Source organism: Chiloscyllium punctatum, chromosome 18 (assembly GCF_047496795.1).
Source record: "Chiloscyllium punctatum isolate Juve2018m chromosome 18, sChiPun1.3, whole genome shotgun sequence".
NCBI classification, from domain to species: domain Eukaryota; kingdom Metazoa; phylum Chordata; class Chondrichthyes; order Orectolobiformes; family Hemiscylliidae; genus Chiloscyllium; species Chiloscyllium punctatum.
The window spans coordinates 96410974-96436832 of record NC_092756.1 but is presented as its reverse complement, the minus strand read 5'-3'; the positions used below and the strand labels follow the sequence as shown (position 1 = coordinate 96436832).

General features: G+C 44.0%; 1 protein-coding gene across 1 annotated transcript; it reads left to right on the top strand.

Annotated features, from left to right (window-relative positions):
• The first annotated feature begins 3843 nt into the window (after window positions 1-3843).
• LOC140489368 (cathepsin D-like) lies at window positions 3844-25626 on the top strand. The gene is made up of 9 exons (XM_072588852.1): window positions 3844-4001; window positions 8695-8854; window positions 10764-10887; window positions 11787-11905; window positions 13998-14197; window positions 14436-14558; window positions 14686-14830; window positions 18175-18273; window positions 23888-25626. The coding sequence occupies exons 1-9, from the start codon at window positions 3940-3942 to the stop codon at window positions 24047-24049; spliced, it is 1194 nt and encodes a 397-aa protein (XP_072444953.1). The 5' UTR covers window positions 3844-3939; the 3' UTR covers window positions 24050-25626.
• Window positions 25627-25859: the final 233 nt, after the last annotated feature.

Below are 25859 nucleotides of genomic sequence, written 5' to 3'. Positions count from 1 at the left end.
CTGTCACCAGAGAGGGAAGTGGATAGGTCAAGAAAGGGGAGGGGGGGGTCCGAGATGGACCAAGTGAATTTGAGTGTGGGGTGGAAGTTGTGGGTGAACTGTAAAGGTTATGAATTGTTCAATGAAAGTCTATGGAAATCTCCTTAATAGCTGAGTGGCTTGTTAGGTCTGTTCAGAGGGCAATTACAAGTCACATCTAAACCAGGCTGGATAAGGAGGATGGATACTGTCCTCAAAAGGACATCAGTGAAGTGATGTGATTTTCATAACAATGCATTAGCTACACAGTCACCATTATTAAGCCTTTTCTTAAATTCTGGGTTTCATTAACCAAATTTGAACTCTCCCAACTGTTCATATAATTATTGAGTCATCGAGATGTACAGCACCAAAAGAGAACCTCTGGCCCAATGCGTCCATGCTGACCAAATATCGGAAATTAATCTAGTCCCATTTGCGAGCATTTGGTCCATATCCCTCTCAACCCTTGCTATTCATATACCCATCCAAATGCTTTTTAAATGTTTTAATTGTACCAGCCTCCACCACTTCCTCTGGCAGATCATCCCATACACGCACCACCCTCTGTGTGAAAATGTTGCTCCTTGGGTCCTTTTTAAATCTTTCCCTTCTCACCCTATGACCTCTACTTCTGGACTTCCCCATCGCAAGGAAAAGACCTTGTCTTTTTATCCGATTCATGCCTCTCATGATTTTATAAATGTCTATTAATTCTGACTGGATTATTTGTTCACAGCCCTGGATTACTAGCTCAGTCACATAGCAACAACATGACTAAGCCCAGTCTCTGATTTGGAGCTTTAACCTGTGGATTTTTGGCATAGGGTGAGTTGGCTGAAACAAATGCTGATCTGAGGATAGGACAGCTGATGCTGATTGCTGATCTAATTCTTCCTTTATCTGTCTTGTGATCTTCCTCTATTTCTTGTTCATCTCAAATGTGCCACAGTCAGGCCTTTTGGTCAAAACATAATCTGTTAAAAATGAGAATTGTGGACTGGGCTTATGTTCAAATGGGCAAACAAGAGGATCCCATCTGATGGTTTCAATAATCTTACGGCCAATGGTCAGCTGTAGCTGTTACCCAAGCTGGGTTCAATTAAACCTTCACTCAGAGTGTTGGGAATTAATTCCAGGCTGACAGAGCAGCGCTAGGTGAGTACTGCACTGTCTGTGGGGCCACCTATTCAACGAGAGGTTAAACCAAAGCAGAAATTCCCCTCTTCCCATAGCTGTTATTAGGACAAAGCTGGTGGCCTGGTGTGCAAGACCCAGGACTGAGCTTCGTCCTCCAATACAGAAGGGCTTTCTTTGGTCGCCATCACGTTACAGTTTATGGGATCTTGCTGTGCAGAAAATAGCATTTCTGAAACAACAGCAGACGTTTACACTTGTAGCATCACATTTTGGTTGCAGCTTAGAAGCAGGCCATTCGGCCCATCATGTCCTGGGCTCAGTGTTTACAAAGGCAAGGGCAAACCCATTGAGTTTCACCCTGTCCCCTGCCCCTCTTTCTTCTGTAAATGTGTCCTTTTCAGATCACAACCCAACTCCCCTTTTTTACAGTACAAGTGAATCTACCTTCACTATGTTTTTCAGGCAGCACACTCCAGATTCTGACCACCTGCTACATTAAAAAGGTATTCCTTAGGTTGTCTTTACTTCTTTTTCCAAACACTTAATGGCTCTGGGAACACCACAAGCTGCTGGACAGTGTCCCATCAATTCCACCTCTCTCATTTCTTTCACCACTCCTCCTTTGTTGTAAACAAGTTAAATAAAATATCTACGTCAAGGAACTGCACAGAAGCTGCCTCCCTGTGACTATCAATTGTTCCAGGAACTCAGAGGCCCAGATTAATGCTCTGGGGACACAACAGCAAGCTGTAGAGATTTAAATTCAATTAATAAATCAGGAATGCAAACCTAGTCTCAGTGAAGGTGACTATGGCAATTATTACCCATTATTGGAAAAAACACTTTATGGAAGGAAATCTGCTGTCCTTTCCTGGTTTGGCCCATGCATGACTCCAGGCCCACTGCGATGTGGTTGACTCTCAACTGCTCTCTGAAATGGCTCTAGCAAGTCATCCAGTTCAAGGGGCAATAAAAAAAAAACAACTGTGGGCTGCAGGAGATTTGAAAAACACAAAATTTGGATGAGAAACTAGGATGGCATCGTGGATAAGTGTTTAGCACTGCTGCCTCACAGTACCAGGAACCTGGGTTCAATTCCTCCCTCAGGTGCTCTGGTTTCCTTCCACAGTCCGAGGATGTGCAGGTTAGGGTGAATTAGCCGTGCTAAATTGCCCATAGTGTCCAGAGATGTGCAGGCTAGGTGCATTAGCCATGGGAAATGCAGGGTTATGGGGATAGAGTAGGATAAGACCACAAGACATTGGAGCAGCAATTAGGCCATTCAGCCCATGGAGTCTGCTCCACCATTCAATCATGGTTAATTAAGTTTCTCAACCCCATTCTCCTGCTTTCTTCCTGTAACCTTGATACTCAAGAACCTATCTATCTCAGTCTTAAATATACTCAATGACCCGGTCTCCACGTCCTTTTGTGGCAAGGAATTCCATAGATTCACCACTCTCTGGCTGAAGAAGTTTCTCCTTATCTCCATTCGAAAAGGTCTTCCCTTTAATCTAAGGATATGTCCTTGGGTCATAGTCACTCTTACCAATGGAAATATCTTCCCAACATCTATTCTGTCCAGGCCATTCAGTATTCGGTGTTTCAATTAGATCCTTCCTCATCCTTCTAAACCCAGAGTCCTCAAACATTCCTCATATGTTAAGCTTTTCATTCCTGGGACCATTCTTGTGAATCTCCTCTGAACATGCTCCAGGGACAGTACATCCTTCCTGAGATATGGGGCCCAAAACTAGGCACAATGTTCTTTGGAGGGTTATTGTAGACTCAGTGGGACAAATGGCAGCTTTTTGTACTGTAAGGATTCTATAAACTCAACAGATCTTGGCAGCATCTGTAGCAAGAGGAAAAACAGTTAATGTTTTGAGTTCAGTGACCCTTTCTCAGAACTGAGTCAAGCCAATGCAATTCAAGGAGCAATTAGGAATAAGCACGTCCTGCAAATTAATAAACTAATCAGAAATTAGTAGCCACCTGACTCAAAAAAAATCCTTCAATCTGTGCAGCGGGAGCATGCTAGGCCCATAACCCAATGGTTGAGGGATCGAAACCATCCTCTGCTATTGCTCAATGTCATTGTTTTGTGGGTGGCAAGGTGGTTAGCACTGCTACCTCACAGTACCAGGGTCCCAGGTTTGATTCCAGCCTTGGGTGATTGTCTGTGTGGAGTTTGCACATTCTCTCTGTGTCTGTGTGGGTTTCCTCTTGGAGCTCTGGTTTCCTCCCACAGTCCAAAGATGTGCAGGCCAGGTGAATTGCCCATAGTGTTAGGTGTATTGGTCAGAGGGAAATGTGTCTGGGTGGTTACTCTTCAGAGGGTCAGTGTGGACTGGTTGGACCAAAGGCCTGTTTCCACACTGTAGGGAATCTAATCTAACCATTCCTGAAATACAAACATTCAGTTAATATTTCATAAAGTTTATTGTTTTTAAATCCTGCCATGCTCAGTACACTTTTAATACAAGACATGTTTGGAATGTGTACATTTAATTTTCAAAGTTAAAACATTCTCTGGAGCACAAAATACAAACAACTCTCTGACCCAATTCAGTCTCCTGATCAATCACATGATCCTGGAGGTCAGCTGATCACTCAGAGGAACGCCTTTCTATTGGTGTGTTCTGGTGATTGACACAAGCCACAGCCCAATCAGCATTCCGGCATTGAATCTAGAAGCTTCCTCCAGACACAGAGCTAGGAGAGTGACTAGGAGGGTTGAAGTTGTTTGCTGCTGTTGGAGTGGATTAAAGTGGTTGAGAAATGGGGTGGGTGCGGGTGGTTGTGTTTTGTACATTGCTAGTTTCTTCTGATGGCCTTATCAGGTGAGTATAGACAGACCCATGCCACTCTGTGTAAGGGTTTGTTACAAATCTAACCTTCAGTAATTGTACTGTGTAGGAAGTGGTAATCTGGTGCTGTCTTCTCTCAGGTAGGGTGGTGGGAGTGATGGTATTGAATGGATGGTTCTGATTGAGTCAGGGCCTGGACTTGACCAACTCTTGTTTCATGAGAATAGGCTCCTGCTGGACCTGTGTTTTTTTTTATATATATCACCCCCGATGATGGCAGTGATCAGGATAATGTATTTGAGCCACTTTCCTGTGGCTGAGGGTATGAAGGTCAGCCTGTCCTGGGGATCTATAATAACATCCATAAAGTGGCTGTGTGACTATTGACCAGTTTACCTGTAGAACAAAAAAGCTTGAAATTTGCATTGCTGACTGTCCCTTTGTTGCAGGCTTCAGTTTTTAATGACTAATGTATTTCATTCCTTGGGGTTAATATGTACTACTGGAGTCTGTTACAGCCTGGACTCAAATTGAGGGGTAGAGGGGCTGAGATAGACGAACTGATATCTGGCAGTGGGTTACAGACTGGCATATAATCAATGCTTTTGGGGAATTCATATTAGATAATAGTTATCTGGGAGTATGGCGCAGGCTGGAATCTGGTTTGTGAGTGAAAGTTATGATGCAATGTCTCTGTAAATGACTGAGTATTCAATTAAAGTGATATTATATGAACTTTACTGTGTACAGACTGGAATGTGAGCAGAACTTGGCAAGATAATTTTTTTTAAGGTCTGATTGTTTGTTTATAATAGGTTCAGTTAATGGAACCATCAAATGTCTCAATGTTGCCATTTCACCTTGAAGTCGTATTGAGCTCAAAGTCCTCTCTCTGTCCAACAGGCTTTCTGGATCCTGCAGTCTGTATCAGTAATTTATTGTTCTACTTGGGGCAGTTTATGCTAAGGTTCTTGCACCTCTTGTTCAAATTCCTCCTTTGGCTTTTACCCCTTTTGCCTCCTTGAAGACTTGGCTTCTCATACATTCTCTTTCCTCACCAGTGGGTGCTGTCAGCTGATGAGGCCTTTACGATAGAATATTTGTTGCATGTACTCAAGTACAGGAGTGCAGTGAAAAATTTACAATGTGCCTCTCATGGTGCTGTCTTGGGTACAAAGTACCAGGTCTAAATCTTAGATACAAAAACAGGAATGTGTTGCATTACCTTAGTAATTCATAGTATAAGTTAGAAATAAGATGCAGTTAAAAGGATAAATACTACAGTCAGAAATAAATTACAGATAAACTTCACGATGCAGTAGCTCAGTCTGCCTGTGCCAGACCCCAGTCCAATAATCTCTCCAGCCTGCTCTGTTCCAGTTCTGAGTTTTTTTTTTAAGGCTCACTTTTTTTGTTCACTTCCCCATGCTGGGTGTTTTAATATAACTTGTCATCTGTTCCAGTCTGTGCTGAAACATCTTGTGACTTTGCTTTTCTGAACTGAAAGTTGGGAGGGATTTCAAAAATGAATTTGTGTTCACTGGCAGAGGGGGCACCATGTTCAGGGTTTGGGGTGGTGGTCACAAACGAACCAGCAAAAAATGTCCTGGGAGGGGAGACAGATGTGGGATATTTTTGTGTGTGTGAAGTTGGTGCGATCAGAAACTTGCGAGTTCAAGGTAATTTAGGATGTATTATGGCAAAAACAAAATATGCAGGGCTCTGGAGATCAGCTTGGGAGTGTTTTAAAATCCTCAAAGGGTCAGCACAGACACAATGGCCCAAATGGCTTTTAAGAACTGTTGAGGTGGGAAATGAAAGTAAATTGTCACCACCAAGGCTCTGAATGTCACTGGGATCCCTGGGCATGTTTCTAGTCTTGGGGAGAATTCTGAAGAAACTTTTTTTCCCTGGGGAATTACCTCTATCTTGGCCTGTTGTAGAATTGTGCCGTACACTATGGTCCACCCTTTGTCGTGTAAAATGTCACTATTTTTTGCAAGGTCCAGAAGCAGGAAGTGAGCACCCATCTGTGGTGAGTTGTTGCACCACTAAACCACAAACTTTGCAGCACACTGCAATATGCAATTATTCAGCTTTCTTTCTTCTTTTGGGGAATGTGTGCTTCTTTGGTAAGGTCAACACTTAATGACCATCCCTAGTTGTCTTGTTGAAAAATATGGGGATGAGCTGCCTCCTTGAACTGCTACAGGTAGACGTCCAATGTTTAGATTAGAAGTTTAGAATCCCAACAGTATGGAAACAGGCCCTTCAGCCCAACAAGTCCACACCGGCACTCCGAAGAGCAACCCATTCCCCTACCCCATATTTACCCCTGACTAATGCATGCAACACTATGGGCAACTTACTATGGCCAGATCACCTGATCTGCACATCTTTGGACTGTGGGAGGAAACCGGAGCACCTGGAGGAAACCTACACAGATACGGTGAGAATGTGCAAACTCCATACACAGTCACCTGAGGTGGGAATTGAACCTGGTGCTGTGAGGCAGCAGTGCTAACCACTGAGCCACCGTGCTGGCCCAAGGCAAGGAGTAGCAGGATTTTGACTGAGTGACAATGAAGGGACAGGGATATATTTCCAAGTCAGGATGGTGAGTAGCTTGGAAGGGACCTGCAGAAGATAGTTTGCTGCTCATAATTTTCTCCGATTGGCCCTCTAGTCTCTCTGAGGAGCCCAAGCCTCTTCCAGTAGGTGTGACCTCTGTTCTCTGCAGTTAATCTCTTTATTCTTTGGGCTATGGGAGTCACTGGGAAAGCTGCATTTCTTGCCTGTCCCCTCGAATGGAATGGCTTGTTTGGCCACTTTCAGAAAGTGAAGTCGACCGCATTGCTGTGGGTCTTGGAGTCACGTATAGGCTGGACAGGGTAAGGACTGCAGATTTCTCTCCTGAAAGGACATTAGTGAACCAGATGGGTTCTTGCAACAATTGGTTGCCATGGACAGTAGTTTAATGGTCATGATCACCTGAGATCAACTTTGTTTAATTAATTTTTTTTTTGGTTTTAAAATCTAGAAGTGTTATATCTCAATTTTTGTTATTGCACAAGGGTTTTTTTACCCCATCACCAAATCACCTGTGATATTTTTCATCTATTATCTACCACAAATAGATTGCCTGTGTTTCCAGGAGAAGGTGAGGACTGTAGATGCTGGAGATCAGAGCTGAAAAATGTGTTGCTTATGCCTGAAACGTTGATTCTCCTGCTCCTTGGATGCTGCCTTACCTGTGTTTCAAGTTAGGCCGAGAAGGTGTGCGAGATAGCAGGAAAAGGGGAGAGTGCTAACTCAGAATGAGGATGTCCTTAATCATTCCTCCCCTGCAGTGCCCACTTCAAGAAAGGCATTGAGTGTACTAGTGGACAACATGTAGCTGTGAAAAAGGGGTGATCATCCCAGACTTTAATTTTTTACCACATCCAGAAATGTTCTCACACACAGCTGAACATTTTCCCCTGTCGCCAAATCACTGGTGTTTTCTTTCAGCTATTAACCAGTAAATTGCCCATTGAATTTTTCATGTAGAAATCCCAATAAGGGTAATGCAGACTGAGGAGTTGGGGGTTATCCAGATTTTTAGAAAGTGTTATCTATCTCAGCTGAACAGCTTTCCCACCACCAAATCAATGGCTTTTTTGTTTTTAACTATTCATCAGTAAGTCACCCATGTTTTCCAATTGATTGACTGTGTGCAAATGCATTAAAGGCAATGGAGATAAACAGTGAGGGGGAGGGGGCATTTATGAATTGGATTTGAATTCTTACCACCTGCTGAGGAAGGATTTGAACCAATGACCTATTGTTGGGCTTGGCCTATGGATTAAAAGCCTGCTGATATTACTATTCTGTTAACTGTCCCTACAGTGCAACCTCCAGTGTACTAGTGAAATAGCCTTACGGGGGAGGGGATGGGTGACAGAGTAGGTCAGAGGTCCTGCATTGGGTGAAGATAGGATCTGGGTTCAGCTGTGAGACCTTTTGTGGAATAGTTGATTAACTGTTTGTGGCCCTTGGTTTGGATGGAAAGTTTTTGGCTTGTTCCCACACTCCAGCTGGCGTCTGTCAGAAGGTGGTGTAGAGTGTGACAAACTGTGGCTTTAGGGGATGTATTTTGTCCTGAAGGAGAATTGAGAGGTGCCTAGTAGTCTACTCTGAGCCGAGGTAGTCTTGGGGTTTTTTATATATAATTAATTGGAACAGTTGAAGCACCCTGAATAGGTGGGGTCAGCTTCCTACAGAACCAGGATTTTAGTTTATCTTTCAGTAGCAGTTGCAAGGGTGTGGAAGCTGTTTTTTTTACTCCTTCCACAATTATACCTAACAGCTGGGGTTTCTTTTACTGCTGCTAGAGTTGCATGTGAGACAATCTATCTTACTGAATTTGCCTTTGCCAAGGGTGTGATTGTGATGTTACTCTCTTGGAATGGTTGCTATTTTGGAGTTAAATCATCTAAGTTTTCCAAGAGTTATTCCAATTTCTTATTGTATTTTAACTAGTGTCTGAATAAAGCATACTTTGCTTAAAATTTGAGTATTTTGATCAATCGAATTGCATCTGGAATGCAACACCTTACCCTACCCTTTTAAAATAAGGCAGTTAGGGAGTGGACCCTATCCTCTGAATATATTGAGGTTTGGTCTGATCCATAGCAAGAAAGTTGCATGAAAGAAAAATGAAGATTTCTGTTTTTATGCTTGCCAGGATTCCACTGACTAAGTTCCAGCCCATCCGAAGGGTACTGACTGAAGCTGCAGGTTCCATTGATAGCCTGGTTGCTGCTGGTGAACCCAGCCCTGACAAGTATACGGAATCACCACAAAAGGAGACAGAGACTCCCGAAATACTCACCAACTACTTGGACGTGAGTGTGATTGTCAAATCAGCCGCTTGCTTGCTCTGTCCTGGGGCTCTCCCTCACCTGTACCTGCCAATCCTGGTTGACCTATCTTGAAGATTTCCCTTAAGAGTCCCCTGCTCTGGTGGAAAGGCAGATTAATTTGCCAAAATTGCGTTCTTGAATGTGCTGTCGATCTGAAGTTGCACGTGATGGGGCACTGTTTGGGAACAGTTCCTGGTTCAGGTGTTGTCTCTGACAATGTAGCCTGACCTTGGGCAACCCTGCTATGGAGTGTTGGGCTGAGGTGGTGATCTTTTGGGTTACTAGTTTCTGCTACACGGAGTCTGTGGGGAGAGCATGGAGAAGCTGACAAGGGTACAGCGAGATTTTCTTTTTTAGAATTTAGATCACGAAATGTGGGTAGCATAGGCTGGTCGAGCACTTTATTTCCCTCCCCCAATGGGGTGAGCTGCTGCCTTGATCTGCTGCAGTTTGTGTGGGTCAATCTACAGCACAATGCCCTTGGGGACAGAATTCCAGGATTTTGACCCAGTGACACTGAAGGAATGGTGATTATATTTCCAAATCAAGATGGTGAGGGGCTTGGAAGGGAACTGGCAGGGGGTGGTGTTCTCATGTATCTGCTGCCCTCTTCCTTCTAGATGGAAGTTGTGGTCTGTTTTGAAAGGTGTTGTCTAAGGATCTTTGGTGAATTGCTGCAGTGCATCTGGTAGATATCCCTCAGTGATGGATATGCCAGTCAGGTGGGTTGCTTGGTCCTAGATGATATTGAGCTGCTCGAATGTTTGAGCTGTAGTCAAGCAAGTGGAGAGTGTTCTATCACGCTCCCCTCTTGTGTTGGAGTGTGGTGCTGGAAAAGCACAGCTGGTCAGGCAGCATCCGAGGAGCAGGAGAGTCTACGTTTCAGGCAAAGCTATTCATCAGAAATGTTGACTCTTCTGCTCCTTGGATGCTGCCTGACCAGCTGTGCTTTTCCAGCACCATACTCTTCAACTTTGAGGATTGCAGATGCTGGAGATCACTTCCCCCACTCCTGACATGCCTTGTCATATCAATGCCTGTCCATGATCAACAAGTGAGTTACACATGTCAGAATTCCTTGCCTCTGAATTGCCCTTAATAGCTGCAGTGTTTATAGCTAGTCTGGTTCAGTAAACCACAGATGTTGATAGTACCATTGAACATCAGGTAAGGGTTAGATTCTTGAGATAATCACTGACCCGCAATCATGTGATGTGAAGAGTATTTGCCACCTATCAGCCCAAGTCTGGATGTTGTCCAGGTCTTGCAGCATTGAGGTACAGGTTGGTATAGGACTGGATGAATGATGTTGACTACTAGGCACAGTGGCTCAGTGGTCAGCATTGCTGCCTCACAGTTCCAGGCACCCAAATTCAATTCCCACCTAAGGTGACGGTCTGTGGAGTTTGTTCATTCTCCCAGTGTCTGTGTGGGTTTCCTCCTGGTGCTCTGGTTTCCTCCTACAATCCAAAGATGTGCAGGTCAGGTAAATTGGCCATGCTAAATTGCCTACAGTCAGGTGCATTAGTCAGGGGTAAATATAGGGTAGGGGGAATGGGTCTGGGTGGGTTACTCTTTGGAGGGTTGGTGTGGACTTGTTGGGCCGAAGAGCCTGTTCCCATACTGTAGGGAATCTAATCTGTTGGTCCCAATTCTGACCTTTTCTGAGTAGAGGAAAGATCATTGAAGCAGCATCATTTGATGAAACTCCTGGTCCAGTATCACTTGGGACTTGTGCATGAAGGACTTGGCTACTTGAGGGAACAGTGATGATTGGGTGGGGGGTGTCATCTAGAATGCTACAGGGTGTCAGCTGGGTTTGAGTATTTGCCTACTCTTTCACATACTCGTTTTGTGCAGCTTTCTCTCACCCAATGCTTCTGTCTTTCAGGCTCAGTATTATGGTGAGATTGGTCTCGGCACCCCACCACAGCTGTTCACTGTGGTCTTCGACACTGGGTCATCCAACCTCTGGGTTCCATCCTCCCACTGCTCCTTTTTTGACATCGCCTGCTGTGAGTAAAGAGCAGGAGTGCTCCAATCAACTTTTTTTAATATCTGCAATATTTAAGATTTGTAGCTTAGGTTAACAAGTCTGTGTAAATTAGCTTGCTGAGCTTGAAGAAAACTTGCGGACCCTTTTTTAAATATCTAGTTGTTAGGATATGTACTTTGCTGCTTAGACCAGCATTTGCTCTTGATCTCTGGAATTCTTTGAAATGAGCTGGCACTTTACTTGGCAACCGCCTACATGGCTTAATCATAGGAAGCATTGATTTGAGAATTCGTGGAGAGTGCTGAACAGTGTAAAAGGAGCTTTACTCTGTACCTAACCCTGTGCTCTCCTTGTCCTGGGAGTTTGGGGACAGTATAGAGGGAGATTTTATTTTTCAATTTGAGTAGAGGGAACTTTATTCTGTTTTCTAACCCCAAGCTGTTCCTGTCCCAGGAGTGTTTGATAGGGGTGGTGTTGAGGGAGCTTCTTTATCTTTTTCCTTTAAATTAGAGGGAGCTTCATACTTTATCTAACCCATGCCTGTCCTAGGGGGTGTTTGGGAACAATTTTGAGAGCTTGACTTTCAGTTAAGAGTGGAGAGAGCAATACTTCTGGTTTGTGTAGAGGAAATTTTACTGTCTAATTTTTGTGCTACTCCTGTCCTGGATGTGTTTAATGGGGAGTAACACAGAGGGAGCTTTACTCTGTATCTAACCCTGAACAGTCCCTGTCCTGGGAGTGTTTTGGGGACAGTGTTGAGGGAGCTTTCTTTTCCCATTGGTTTAAGAGATCAAGGCAGCTTTGCACAGGGTTAGATACAGAGTAATATCTGAGTGGCTCCTCTGTACTTTTATATTGGGTAAAGAGCATCGTGCGTGGGAAGTTCATGTGTTTGTGTTCTGTTATCCCCCTGTGTAGGGATTCACCACAAGTACAAATCAAGCTTGTCGAGCACATATGTGAAGAATGGTACAGAGTTTGCTATTCGCTATGGCTCTGGGAGCCTTTCAGGATTCCTCAGCCAAGATTCTCTTAGAGTAAGTGCAGCCGATGCTACTATTGGGACAGATTGACCACTGCTTTGCCTAATCCAGTTGATTAGCATCTATAGCACCAATCGTACTGAGAACCTGACATTACATTTGACATGTTATTGATGCATAAATTGGCTGTAAAGAGACCTTTTTTATCTGTTCAGAATACAAAACTGGTCCATCTTCCACATGTCCTTTAATTGGGTGCTGACATCAACCTTACAACTGAAGAATTCCCTGCTCAGTCTCTCCTCCATCCTCTTTAATGTTCCTGTATTCTTGACAGATAATAGAATCGAGGAAAAAGTGCGGACTGCAGATGCTGGAGATCAGAGTTGAGTGTGGGGCTGGAAAAGCACAGCAGGTCAGGCAGCATCAGAGGTGGCACGGTGACAGTGGTTAGCACTGCTGCCTCATTGCACCAGAGTCCTGGGTTCCAGTCCCACCTCAGCCGACTGTCTGTGTGGAAGTCTGTACATTCTCCCCGTGTCTGCATGGGTTTCCTCTGACATTACAAAAATGCAGGTTGGGTGAATTGGCTGTTCTAAGTTGCCCGTAGTGTTAGGTGAAGGGGTAAATGTAGGGGAATAGGTCTGGATGGATTGCACTTCGGCAGGTTGGTGTGGTCTTGTTGGGCCAAATGGCCTGTTTCCACACTAATCTGAAACTGGACAATTAGATTAATGTGAAAGCAGGAGAGTCGATGTTTCAGGCTTAATCTCCATCAGGAAACCTTTTTATTTGACTAGTCTTGAAGATGGTAAATAGACACTGGGGCCATGGATATTGAGCAGCTTGACTGAAATTTGCTGCACATTATCCTTCCCAGGCATATGTCATTCCAGACCCTTTTCAAAGGAGAAAAGATGTGCTATTTTGAAGAGAAGCAAAATACATTCAACACTGGGAATAAAAACAGACAGTTAACATAACTCAGTTTCTGTATCCACCAACAGAGTTTCACCAACACTTTCGTTTCTGACATTGGAAAAGTGCTTCTTGACAATCTTTGGGTATTTCAAAGCAAATGAAACCCATTTAAAATGTTATAATTGAGAAGTGGCACGTGCAGCGGGATAAGTGCAAACGAGGTGTTGGCTGAGAAATATTTATTTCAGGGTAACAAGAGATCCCTGCTCTTTGCATGATAGTATTAAGTCCTTCAAGAGGCTTTGTGTAATCTAATGTTCTGCCTGTCTGAGGAATGTTTAAAATGGACGGTGTAGAGAGATTTACTAAACAAATGGAGCTTAACTGTGTATCTGACCCTGTGCTGTCCCTGTCCTGGAAGTGTTTGATGGGGGAATAGTGTAGAGGGAGCTTTACTTCTCAGTTGCCTTTTGAAAGAGTAGCAAACTTAAACTTTAAGAATACAGAAAGTTTTATTTTCAGTTTTGATGTATAAGGTGCTTTAGTCTGTATCTAACCCTGTACTGTACAAGTCCTGAGTGTGTGTTTGGGGACACTATAGAGGGAGCTTTACTTTTAGCTTTAAATTTTTTTGAGAGCTTTCTTTCAGTTCAAAAGAGTAGTGGGAACTTTACATTCTGTATAAAAGAGTAGACTACAGCACTTCACTCTGTATCAAACCCTGTACTGTATCTGTTTGTTACCAATGCTATGGAGTTACTGAAACAAATCTTGAAAAACAGTCAACATCACTTAGTCCAATTAAAAGGGTCACCAACCCAAATAAAGTGTGGGGACAGATGGAGTGGTTCTCTGAATTAGCAAGTTTGAATTACATTGGAGTTGGTCATGATGAATAAATGAATTTACCAATCCTCTTGCAAATCTCTTTCATCTTGAGGACTCCAGTGGCCTAAGTATTGCTTTTTAATTGATAGAGCTGTCCCTTGTCTCTGTGTCTCTTCCTGATTGCTATCCAGTGCCTCCTGCTGGAAAATGTTTGAAAGTCAGGTCTGAGTAAGTGCAGGCTGACTGGCCCTGTCTCTTCCAATTCTCTTCTTTCCTTCTCCTCTTTCTCTCCTCCTCTCCCCCCCCACCCACCACCACCCTATTCTGAACATGAGTCCCACCTGTGCTCAGCAGAGCTGTGATCTTGTTTGTTGCTTTTGGATTTTTTAAATTATAGATTGGTGACATGGTGACTCCAAAGCAGGTTTTTGGAGAGGCGGTTAAACAGCCTGGAATTGTATTTGTTGCGGCAAAATTCGATGGGATCCTCGGCATGGGCTATCCCACGATATCTATCGATGGTGTCCTGCCTGTCTTTGACAACATGATGAAACAAAAGCAGCTGGAGAAAAATATCTTCTCTTTCTACCTGAACCGGTGAGATCTGTATGTGCTCTCTCACTCTATCCTGGCCCCTCTGTTTTTTTTTGTGTGTTCCCCTGGCTGCTCAGTCCCTTGACACATCTTGATGTACTGTTCCACTTCCCACTCACTTCACCCTGATTTAGTTTTTCACCCCCTCCCGTTTCGCGAATCTATTCACCTCTGCCTGTGTTTTAAAATGGAAATGCTAATTTTGGTGCCGTTTCTAAGCTGCTTTGTGTTTGTGTTTGAGGAATGTGAGCACACAGCCTGGGGGGGAGCTGCTGCTGGGAGGCGTGGATTCTAAGTATTACACTGGAGACTTTCACTATCTCAATGTCACTCGCCAAGCCTATTGGCAGATAAAGGCTGACCAGTAAGTGCACAGTACCTTTCATAATCTTGTGGAAGGATTTTTAAAAGAACAATTCCAGATTTTGTTTTGAGTGTTTGATGTCCCTGACCCAGTTCTCTTTTTTTTTTTCTCTTGCTCTTTACTGTAGGGTGACTGTAGGAAATCAGCTGACCCTGTGTAAGGACAGTTGCCAGGCGATAGTGGATACTGGAACGTCACTTATTGTCGGGCCAGTGGAGGAGATAAGAGCTCTTAACAAAGTTATTGGAGCGCTGCCTTTGATTCAGGGAGAGGTGTGGATGCAATTTATCTGATCAATAACCGCTTTCTTCATATAGCTCCTTCAATGTCATGAAATGTCTAAAGTGGCTTAATGTGAGCAGTTTCAAACAAGTTTGCAAACTCTTGTGCAAAATAGTGGACAGTGCATCCTGAAGACACTCCGTGCTGAATTACACCATCATTGCAACCAGAGTCATTGAGATCTACTGCTTAGAGAAAAGGCCCTTTAGCCCATCAGTTGTACACCAGTCAAAAAATGAGCACCTCACTATTCAACTTTGATCTTGCAGTATTTAGTTGTCATAGTGACACCCTTTAAATGTTGAGTTTCTGCCTCTACCTCACAGGCAGTGAGGTCCAGATTTCCACCACCCTCTGGGGGGAAAAATATTTTCCTTCACGTCATCTCTAAACCTCCTGCCCCCTCACTTTAAGTCTATGTCTACTCCCCCCTGTCCAGTTGTCCATTAATACAAAGAAAAGTTCATTCTTTAATGAAAAGAACTGTGGATGCTGTAATTCAGAAACAAAAATGAAAGTTGCTGGAAAAGATCAAGTCTAGCAACATCTGTGGAGAGAATTCGGAGTTAACATCTTGCGTCGAGTGACCCTCTTGGTCCTGAGGAATGGTCACTGGACCCAAAACTCTGCTTTCTCTTTGCAGATGCTGCTAGACCTGCTGACCTTTTCCAGCAACCTGTGTAAAAGTTTCTTCTTGTCTCCCCTATCCATGCCACCTCTTTCTCTTCTCTTTCAAGAGAAATAACCCCAGTCTATCAATCTCTCATCACTGAAACTCTCCCATTTGGCAACATCCTGGTGAATTTCCTCTGCTCCCTCTCTAGTGCTGTCCTATACCTCATGTTGCAAATGCAAAACCTTCATATCAGTCTGAAATTCTACCTCACTGACAAGTTGATAATTCCCTGTTTTTTGGTAGTGAGTCAGTGCAGGGTGAGGATGGAGTTTGCCTCAGGAGCTTTGATCCTCATGATTCTTGAGTCTAACTCACTTCAGACTGCCAAAGAGCTCCTTCGTCATTGTGTAGTTTTGGTATGACAGTGTATTTCTTCTCAGTATAGTGAGATGAGGGCTGACAGTGGGAGTTTGAGACACGCTGTGGACATATTCTTTTATTTAAAAAAAAAAGGAGCTGTCTCGCAGCACCAAAGACCCAGGTTCGATTCCATCCTTGGGTTACTGTCTGTGGAGTTTGCACAGTCTCACTGTCTGCTTGGGTTTCCTCCCACAGTCCAAAGATGTGCAGGTTAAGGTGGATTGGCCATGTTAAATTGTCGACCAGTGTCCAGGGATGTGCAGGCTCGGTGGGTTAGCCTTGAGAAATGTAGAATTATGGGGATAGGGTGGATCTGGTGGGATAATGTTCGGAGGATCGGTGTGGACACCGTGGGCTGAATGGCCCGCTTCCACACTTGGGTGAGGTTGCAAAGACATGATCTTCATGTTGACCTCTGCAGGTGTGGGCACTGAGTTTGCACCGTGGGCATCACTCTGCACCACGAGCTGGCCATCCAGAACACTGAGCTAACCAACTACATTTTACAGGGCATCCTTGTGTGGGGGCCATACAAGTATTCTGATTCCAGTTTTAGTATGTGCTGCTGAAATTGGTACTGTAGGGATTTGAGCAGATGGACAGAGCTGGCATCAGGCATGGTGATGTACAGCAGGGAAACAGACCTTTCGGTCCAACCCGTCCATGTCGACCAGATATCCCAACCCAATCTAGTCCCATCTGCCAGCACCCGGCCCATATCCCTCCAAACCTTCCTATTCATATACCCATCCAAATGCCTTTTAAATGTTGCAATTTTACCAGCCCCCACTTCTGCCACCTTCCGTGTGAAAAAGTTGCCCCTTGGGTCTCTTTTTTTTTTTATATATATCTTTCCCCTCTCACCCTAAACCTATGCCCTCTAGTTCTGGACTCCCTGACTGCAGGGAAAATACTTTGTCTACTTATCCTATCCATGCCCCTCATGATTTTGTAAACCTCTATAAGGTCACCCCTCAGCCTCTGACGCTCCAGGGAAAACAGCCCCAGCCTCTCCCTGTAGCTCAGATCCTCCAACCTTGGGCAATATTCTTGTAAATCTTTTCTGAACCCTTTCAAGTTTCACAACATCCTTCCGATAGGCCTTAGAGGCTCCAGGAAGTTGAGATTAACTTCTCGGATTGCTGCAAGTGCAACAGTGAAAATGCAATTGTTTTCCTTAATGTTTATTCATTTATATACTTTTAAGGAGTCCTTAACATTAACGTTGGATTTCTTTACATAAATAAATGTTGGGAAAACAAATCTGCTTTTACTGTTGCACTTGCAGCATTCCCTGAGGTTAATCTCAACTTCCTGGAGCCTCTAGGACAGCTGGAATCCTCAGTCTATCTGCTCAAATCCCTACAGTGCAAATTGCAGAAAGATGCACTTGGGTAATTAGAATATTTCCATTTGCTTTCCAGTTGGTTTGGAAAGGCATTAGAATGGGTGTGCTTGCTGATGCAATGACGGCAGTGAGGTTTTTCAAAGTTGGGTGGGGGGGGTGTCAAGAGATGGACATAATCAGTTCTAGCACTTTGTACCCCTCAGGGTCTTCCTTTCAGATGCGATACTAAACTCTAGGGTATTTGCTCCCTCAAAGGGACATAAATGATACCACAGACACTATTCAAAGAACTGGAGTTTTCTGACCAAATTTGTTCCTCCTTGAACTTCTAAACAGTTATTTGGTCGCTTTTTTTAAACTTCTTTCCTGTTAGTTCACTCACAGGAAGTTCCCACTGAGTTCTGTATTCTCAACTTTGCACCAGAAGTACTTTTTTTTTTGTTGTTATTTGTCCCTTCTATTTATTCATGGGTTATAGGCCTTGGTGGTAAGGGCAGCATTTATTTCCCATCCCTAATTGCCCTTGACAGGCCATTTTCAGAAGGTGGTTAAGAGATGGCTGTGGATCTGGAATCATGTAAACCAGACTAGGTAAGGATGACAGATTTCCTTCTGAAAGACAGTGAGTCAGATGGATTTTCACAACAGTGAGACTATCCTTATATTTCAGATTTATTGGTTTTTTTTAAACTCTGATTTTTCCTTGTAGCCGTGGTGCGATTTGAGCCCACTTTCCTGGGTGACTAGCCCAGTGATATTTCTGCTACATCATGGTGTCACCACCTTATTTCAGAAATGCTTCATAGGCTGCAGAGTGGCGCTAACTGGAGCGGTACTATAGAAATGAAAGTTTGTCTCTTTTTTTTTTTCTCTCTCGTCTGGCCACGGTTACTGATGTGGCTGTACTTGATCTGAAACTTGCCCTGACAATTGATGTGAATTCTCCGCAGTACATGATCGACTGTGCGAAGATTCCCAGCCTGCCTGTTGTCACCTTCAAGCTGGGCGGTAAAGAATTCACCCTGACAGGAGAGCAGTATGTGATGAAGGTAAGTGAGTTGCTGCCTTTCACTGGTGGTCTTCGTGGTTTAACATTAATCAGCAACTCTGAAAACAAGTTAGTAGTTCTGCATTTGGCACCTGTCTCTTAAAGAAAAGGGCTTTGAAGCCTCTTCTGGAGTACTGTGTCCAGTTCTGGTCGCCCTGTTGTAGGAAGGATATTATCAAACTGAAGAGGTTTACTAAGATGTTGTTAGGAATGGAAGGTTTGAGTTATGAAGAATGGCTGGAGTGTAGGAGGTTGAGAGTTGACCTTGTATAAGCTCACAATATCATGAGGGATATAGATAGTTACGGTTGCTGTCTTTCCTCCAGGATGGGGGATTTCAAGACTGATGACACATTTAAGGAGAGACTTTATTTGTTTGTTTGTTTGTTTTTTTTTGGAAAAAAAAGAGCAAATCTTTTACATGGAAGGTGGTTTGTTAGGGTTTCCAAGACCTTTGGATAAGGGCATGAAGAGGAAAGGTTTGAAGGGATATGGGCCAGGAGCAGGCAGTTGGACTAGTTTTGTTTGGGACTATGGTTGGCATGGGCTGATTGGACCCAAGGGTCTGTTTCTGTGCTGTATGACTGACTCTATGAAGCATTGCATTCAACAGGTCACCCCTGTCATGTGCGATGGACATGTTGTCAATGATAAAGCAGCAAAAGGGGAGGGGTGGCATTTTGGTGATCTCACTGGACTCCATCCAAGGCTAATTGTGATGTGGAGGCACTGAAGTGGACAAACTCAGAGGTCAGGTGACAAATGAGCAATACCTTGTGACTTCACATCAACCAGTTGGAACATAACCTGGTCATGTGACTTCTGACAAGATAATCATAGGAACAGGAGTAGGCCATTTAGCCTCTTGAGTCTTCAACCATTCCCTGAGATTGTGGCCTAACTCCATACATGCCTTTGGCCCATATCCCTTATACCGTAACAAAATTGATCTATCTTTGATTTTAAAATTGGCAGTTCATCTAATATCCACACGTTGTGGAAGAAAATTCTAAACCTCTACCTTGAAGACTGAGGTATCAACAAGAAAAGACAAACCTCTACCATCCTTTGTGTGGTCTGGCCCTAATTCTCAGACACTGCCTCTAGTTCTAGAATTCCTAACCTGTAGAAATGGTTTATCTTTATCTACCTTGTCTTTTTTCTTGTTGATATCTTGAAGACTTTGATCAAACCACTCATTCACTCCAAGTTTGAGAAAATCAGGGATAATTTGTATTTTACAAAAAAAAACCCCAAAGAACTGAGGATGCTGGAAACAAATTGCTGGGAAAATGTTGTCTCACCAGGTCTGGCAGCATCTGTGAAGAGTTAAATGTTTCCGTGACCCTTCTACAGACCAGTTTTTTTTCCAGCAATTAGTAATTTCTATAACCTCCTCAAACTTAACCCCTGAAATCCAGCTATCAATCTTGTAATCTTCCTGAAAGGCTCATGCCTGAAATGTCAATTCTCCTGTTCCTTGGATGCTGCCTGACCTGCTGCGCTTTTCCAGCAACACATTTTCAGCTCTGATCTCCAGCATCTGCAGTCCTCACTTTTTCTCCTATCAATCTTGTAAACCTACATCGTACTCTAAGGTCAGTATATCTTTCCTAAGGTGTGCCCAGATTTGCTCAATGCTTCAAGTGGAGTCTAACCGGGGTTTTGTAGCAAACCTCTTCATCCTTACACTCCAGTCCTCTGGATATAAACACCACGGTGGCACAGTGGTTAGCACTGCTGCCTCACAGCGCCAGAGACCTGGGTTCAATCCCCGCCTCAGGCGACTGACTGTGTGGAGTTTGCAAGTTCTCCCCGTGTCTGCGTGGGTTTCCTCCGGGTGCTCCGGTTTCCTCCCACAGTCCAAAGATGTGCAGATCAGGTGGATTGGCCATGCTAAATTGCCCGTAGTGTTAGGTAAGGGGTAAATGTAGGGGTATGGGTGGGTTGCGCTTCGGCGGGGCAGTGTGGATTTGTTGGGCCGAAGGGCCTGTTTCCACACTGTAAGTAATCTAATCTAATCTAACCAGCATTCCATTGTCCCTTAAAGGACACCTGTCCAAAACTCAATGTAGCAAGTGGTGTGAACTTTTAAGTTCAATTTCTAAATAGTTGGAATTGAACACTGGCCTACTCCTGTTCATATGATTAGGAACATTGACACATTGTCATAATCACTTGTGGGTAAGTCTGCTCTGATTGGCTGGAGTGTTACTATGCCAAAGCACCAGGGAGTAATAGGCTTCCCAAATGCCAGCTAATTCCAACCAACCAGCACCCTTTCCTCCTGTGGTAGAATTGTTTTGAAGCTTGCTATTCTTGTATCTGCCCTGATGAATGCATAACAAAAACTTTGCCATCTAGTCACCTTTTCAGCATAACTTAAGAATTTGTTACCCTGCTTTAGGAAGGGTGTTAAACTATAAAGGGTGCAGAAAAATGTTTACAAGGCTGTTGCTGGGACTAAGGGGTTTGAGGCTAGATAGACTGGGGCACCTTTTCTTCCCCTGGGCATCAGAGGTTGAGGGGTGACCTTTGTTTGTTTGAGGTAAAATCATGAGGAGCTTAGTTAAGGTGAATAGTTAAGGTGAATAGCTAAGGTCTTATTCCCAGGGTAGGGGAGGCCAAAACTAGAGGGTTTCAGTTTAAGGTGAGAGGGGAAAGATATTAAAAAGGACCCAAGGGACAACTTTTTCACATTGGCTGGTAGGTGTATGGTATGAGCTCCCAGAGGAGGTAGGTGCGGTTAGAACATTTAAAAGGCATTTAGACATGTACATGGATAGGAAAGGTTTAGAGGTATATTGTCCAAATGCAGGCAAATGGGACTAGTATAATTTGGGAAACCTGATTAGTATGAATGTGTTCGACTGAAGGATGGGATGGATTTATCCTAGGATTCTCTGGGAAGCGAGGGAGATTGCAGATCTTTGGCTTGATCTTTGTCATCATTGTCTACAGGAATCGTGCCAGAAGACTGGAAGATAGCAAATGTTGTCCCCTTGAAGGAGTAGAACCAGTGAGCCTTACTTTTTTTGTGGATAAAGTGTTGGAAAAATTAGGATTTATAATCATCTAGAAAGGTATATGTTGATTAGGGATAGTCAACACTGTTTTGTGAAGGGTAGGTTGTGTCTCTCAAACCTTCAGCTTTCTTTTGAGATGGTGACCAAACAGGTGGTTGAGGATAAAACAGTTGATGTGGTGTATATGGATTTCAGTAAGGCATTTAATAAGGTTTCCCCACTGTAGGCTGTTGCCCAAAACATGGGAGGCATGGGACTGAGTGATTTAACAGTGCATCAGAAATTGGCTCGCTGAAAGAAGACAGAGGGTGGTTGATGGGAAATGTTCATCCTGGAATTTAGTTACCAGTGATGTGCTGCAAGGATCTGTTTTCAGGCCACTGCTGTTGGTCACTTTTATAAGTGCTCTGGATGAGGACGTAGTGAATTTGCAGATGACACTAAGTTTGGAATTGTGGATAATGAAGAAGTATGTTGTAGGTTACAGTGGGACATAGAGAAGTTGCAGAACTGGGCTTAGAGGTGGCTAATGAAGTTTTTAATGTGGAAAAATGAGGTGAATCACTTTGGAAGGAACAACAGGAATACAGAGTATTGGGCTAATGGTAAGATTCTTGGTAGTGTAAATGTGCAGAGAGATCTCTTCATGTACAGAGATCCTTGAAAGTTGCCATTCAAGGGTGTGTTAGTTTTTATTGGTAGAGGGATTGAGTTTGAGTCATGAGGTCATACTGCAGTTGTGCAAAACTCTAGTGCGGCCACACTTGGAGTATTGCATACATTTCTGGTCACTGCATTATAGGAAGGATGTGGAAGCTTTGGAAAGAGTTCAGAGGCTATTAACGAAGATGTTGCCTGGTATGGAGGGAAGGCCTTACAAGGAAAGGCTGAGGGACTTGAGGCTGTCCTCATTAGAGAGAGGTTAAGAGGTGACTTAATTGAGACATAAAATAATCAGGATTAGATAGGATGGACAGAATGTTTTTCCTCTGGCTAGCATGAGGGTACACAGCTTTATTGGGGGGTGATGGATATAGGACAGATGTCAGAGGTAGTTTCTTTACTCGGGTGTGGAATGCGCTGCCTGCAGCAGTAGTATACTTGCAACAGTAGTAGACTTGCCAACTTCAAGGATATTTAAATGGTCACTGGATAGGCATATGGACGAGAATGGAATAGTGTAGGTTAGATGGGCTTCTGATTGTTGGACTGACCTGTGGAACCATAGAGGGCCAAAGGGCCTGTACTGCGCTGTAATGTCCTCTGTTTCTGTACTGTATGGTGCTGGTTCCAAAGGCAATGTTGCCTGGGACACTGGGATAGGTCCCTTCTGCTGTGAAACAGTTGAAAGAAGCACTTTGTCACTCAAATGGGCTGAAATGGCTTCAGTTTCATGTCTCCTGCACAAGGGCTACACCTCCAGCTGTCCTGCACTCCTTTGGTACTGTCCTAGGAGTGTGGTCCTAGACTCTGTACACAATTTCAGGAGCCTGTATTGCCATGAAAGGGGGTGAGTGCCTTTTTTGGCAAAACAAGGCCGACAAAGTGAAGGAATGCTGGCTATATTTAACACCAGTTTGTCCCTGTTTAGTCAGTGTGTAAAATGACCAGTGACTGAAGGATGGCGCACTTGGTTAGCACTGCTCCCTCACCGTACCAGGGACCCAGCCTCCAGTGACTGTGGAGTTTGCATGTTCTCCCTGTGTCAGTGGTTTTCCTCTGGTTTCCTCCCACAATCCAAAGATGTACAAGTTTGGATTTGCCATGTTAAATTACCTGTGGTGTCCAGGGATGTGCAGGATTGATGGGCTAGCCATTGGAAATACAGGGTTACTGGGATAGGGCAGGGGGCTAGGTCTGTGGGGATGCTCTTGAGTCGCTGTAAACTTAATGGGCCAGGTATTTATTTTTCCATCCCTAGTTTGCCCAGAAGGCAACCACATCCCTGTGGGTCTGGAGTCACGTAGACTAGTCTATAAGGCAGGCAGATCGCCTACCTTAAAGGGCATTCATGATCCAGATGGGATGTTTATTAGCCTGACACTTTGATGCTAAGATTTTGTGCATTCAAAGCTCACCATGTTCCATGGTAGGATTCAGACTCTTTTAATCGTTGAAGTTAGAGTTCTGAGTTGACCCATCTAATGATGGCACCATTATCCTGTTGAACCTCCCCTGCTTTCACTCACGTGTCCTACCTCCACTAGTGGATTTACTAATGGGAGTGACTATTTCTTATTCACTGAGATTGATCTATGATTATAATCCCTCTTTTTAAAAAGGGGGAAAAAAAACCAGAAGTTACTGGAAAAGCTCCACAGGTCTGGTAGCATCTGTGGAGAGAAATCAGTTGACATTTTGGCTAGAGTGACCCTTTCTTGGAACTGAACAGTGTGGCCTAACTAGGGCTTATGGACTTGCAGCTCTATAATCAGAACTGAAGAAGGGTCACTTGATCCAAAACATTAACTCTGATTTCTCTCCGCAGATGCTGCCAGACCTGCTGAGCTTTTCCAGCATCTGCAGTTCTTTCGGTTTCCCTGGTCTTCCCTAATTTATTTTTTCCCCCTTGTCTTTTTCTCTCTGCAGATCAGCAAGTTTGGCCAAACCCTATGTCTCAGTGGATTCATAGGCATGAACATCCCTCCTCCAGCTGGGCCACTCTGGATTTTGGGCGACATTTTCATTGGCCGCTATTACACAGTCTTCGACCGTGCCAGTAATCAAGTGGGCTTTGCTGAAGCTGTGTAGCATGTTCTCCAAACAGAAGGGGCATTCACCCACACCACATCCGAGACAACGTCCCTTTCCCCACTTATTTTTTTTCTTTTTTAAATTTGCGTGGGCCTGATTTTAGAAAACTAAAGGAAATTGATGTAGCTCATTCCTTACTGACCCCCCCCCCCCCCCCCCCCCCACTCCTGCTTAACCATGACCTGGCTACAGTTCTGTAACCCTTGCCTTGCTGAACAAACGCAACCTTGGTATGTTTGTGCAGTTGTTCTTTTCTCTCTCTCAGTAGAGCTGAGGTCTAAGCTGGTTTGCCAGGGGGTTTTAAGCAATAATAATTTTTCTGCCCAAAACTGCTTCTGTGAAATCATGATATTTCAAAGCCCCTTGCATTCTGATCCTTTTTTTTTTCGGTGATGTAAGTGCAGACTCCTCAGTGCTCTGTAGCATTATCCCTCTGGGTTCTGAGGAGCTATTGAGGTCTTTTGAGGACCCACTTCATTCTGTGTATGCAGGGCATCACTTTGTTACTATCTTGGACTGACACCACTTTTGCCCAGTGACCCCAGTGTGCTATTTGCTCTTCCATTTGTTCAAAGATGCCTATTGGTCACCTCATGTGGGTCATCACGATAGCAACTTGGTTTGGGACTGTTCAATATGTTCAGCTCCCTGGTTTGGGGGGGGCAGGGAGAGTGGAGTGTAGTCAGTTTATTCCCACTCTTTCTTTGTTATGAAAGGGTGAAAACGTTTGTCCTGAATCAGAATTGAGTCCCAGAGTCGAGCAGTTGCTTTGCATATCGGGTTTCTGTCAGCGTTTGACAAAGCAAAAGGGGCTTCCTCTTGTTTTTAAAACAGATGAATGTAAATACCACATGAAAGATTAGTGATTAGTTAGGTTAATTATCCCAGCCATGCTGCTACACCCTGCTGCATGTGAGAGAATGAACTCTTTTCTCTCATCCATTCTATCTTGTACATCTTTGGAAGCTACAACTTTGATCAGTCACTTGATGATACAGACCTCAATGTCACTGAAAAGTGAGGCATGTTGCCACATCAGGGCAAATGCAGGATCTCAAATCTTCAAACAGTCATAATAATTTCTTCTACAGATTTAATGTTGGTGCAGTTTGTGTTGCTTTCTCCCACTGCAGGAGTGTTGCTTTTCCCTCCAGTGGATGTAGTTTAATGTTCTAATGTTCTGATGTTTGTTTGTTTTGTTTAAAATTTGGCATTTTTGCATTTGTCTCAATCAGTGCAAGGTGAAAAGCTTGGGCAATGTGCCTGCCTTTTCAGTAATAGCTTACTTCCTTGGTCCTTCTATTGAGTGGCCTAGGCCATGACTACTACCTTCACTGGCTCTTGCTGGTCTCTTCCTCTCTCATCATTCGGTGGCTCATTACAATAGGACTATCTTCAGGGTCTTGGGGGGCCCCTGGTCTGTGGGACTCCTACCTGTTTGTTCTACCTTTTTATTTGTTATTGACAGTGAATGAAGGGAAACGAGATGTGATTTCACCTGATGTGGGGTGGTGACCAGCGAGGGGAGTTGGTAACTGGTTGGAAGAGGGGGATTGGGGGGTTGGGGTGGGTAGTTTGACTGAAGGGTTGGTTTGGGGGTGGAGGGAAAGGAGGGGTTTCACTGTGACTGGGGTATTGAGGAGCAGGGGTAGTTGGTAGTGACTGGTGAAGCAGTAACTATCTAGATATCTCCAACCATGCACACTGTATCTTGGGCTGTACTGCGTTTAGCATAATCCCTATTCAAAGTTTGAGAAGATTTGTAGCTCGGGTGCTTGTTGTTGTGGTTCTGTTCGCCAAGCTGGGA

Excerpts from the sequence above, each read along its gene's own strand:
- LOC140489368 (XM_072588852.1), top strand. The coding sequence starts at position 3,940 with ATGGGGTGGGTGCGGGTGGTTGTGTTTTGTACATTGCTAGTTTCTTCT. Across the intron at positions 8,855-10,763 it reads TACTCACCAACTACTTGGAC|GCTCAGTATTATGGTGAGAT; the intron begins GTGAGTGTGATT and ends TCTGTCTTTCAG. Across the intron at positions 11,906-13,997 it reads TCAGCCAAGATTCTCTTAGA|ATTGGTGACATGGTGACTCC; the intron begins GTAAGTGCAGCC and ends TTTAAATTATAG.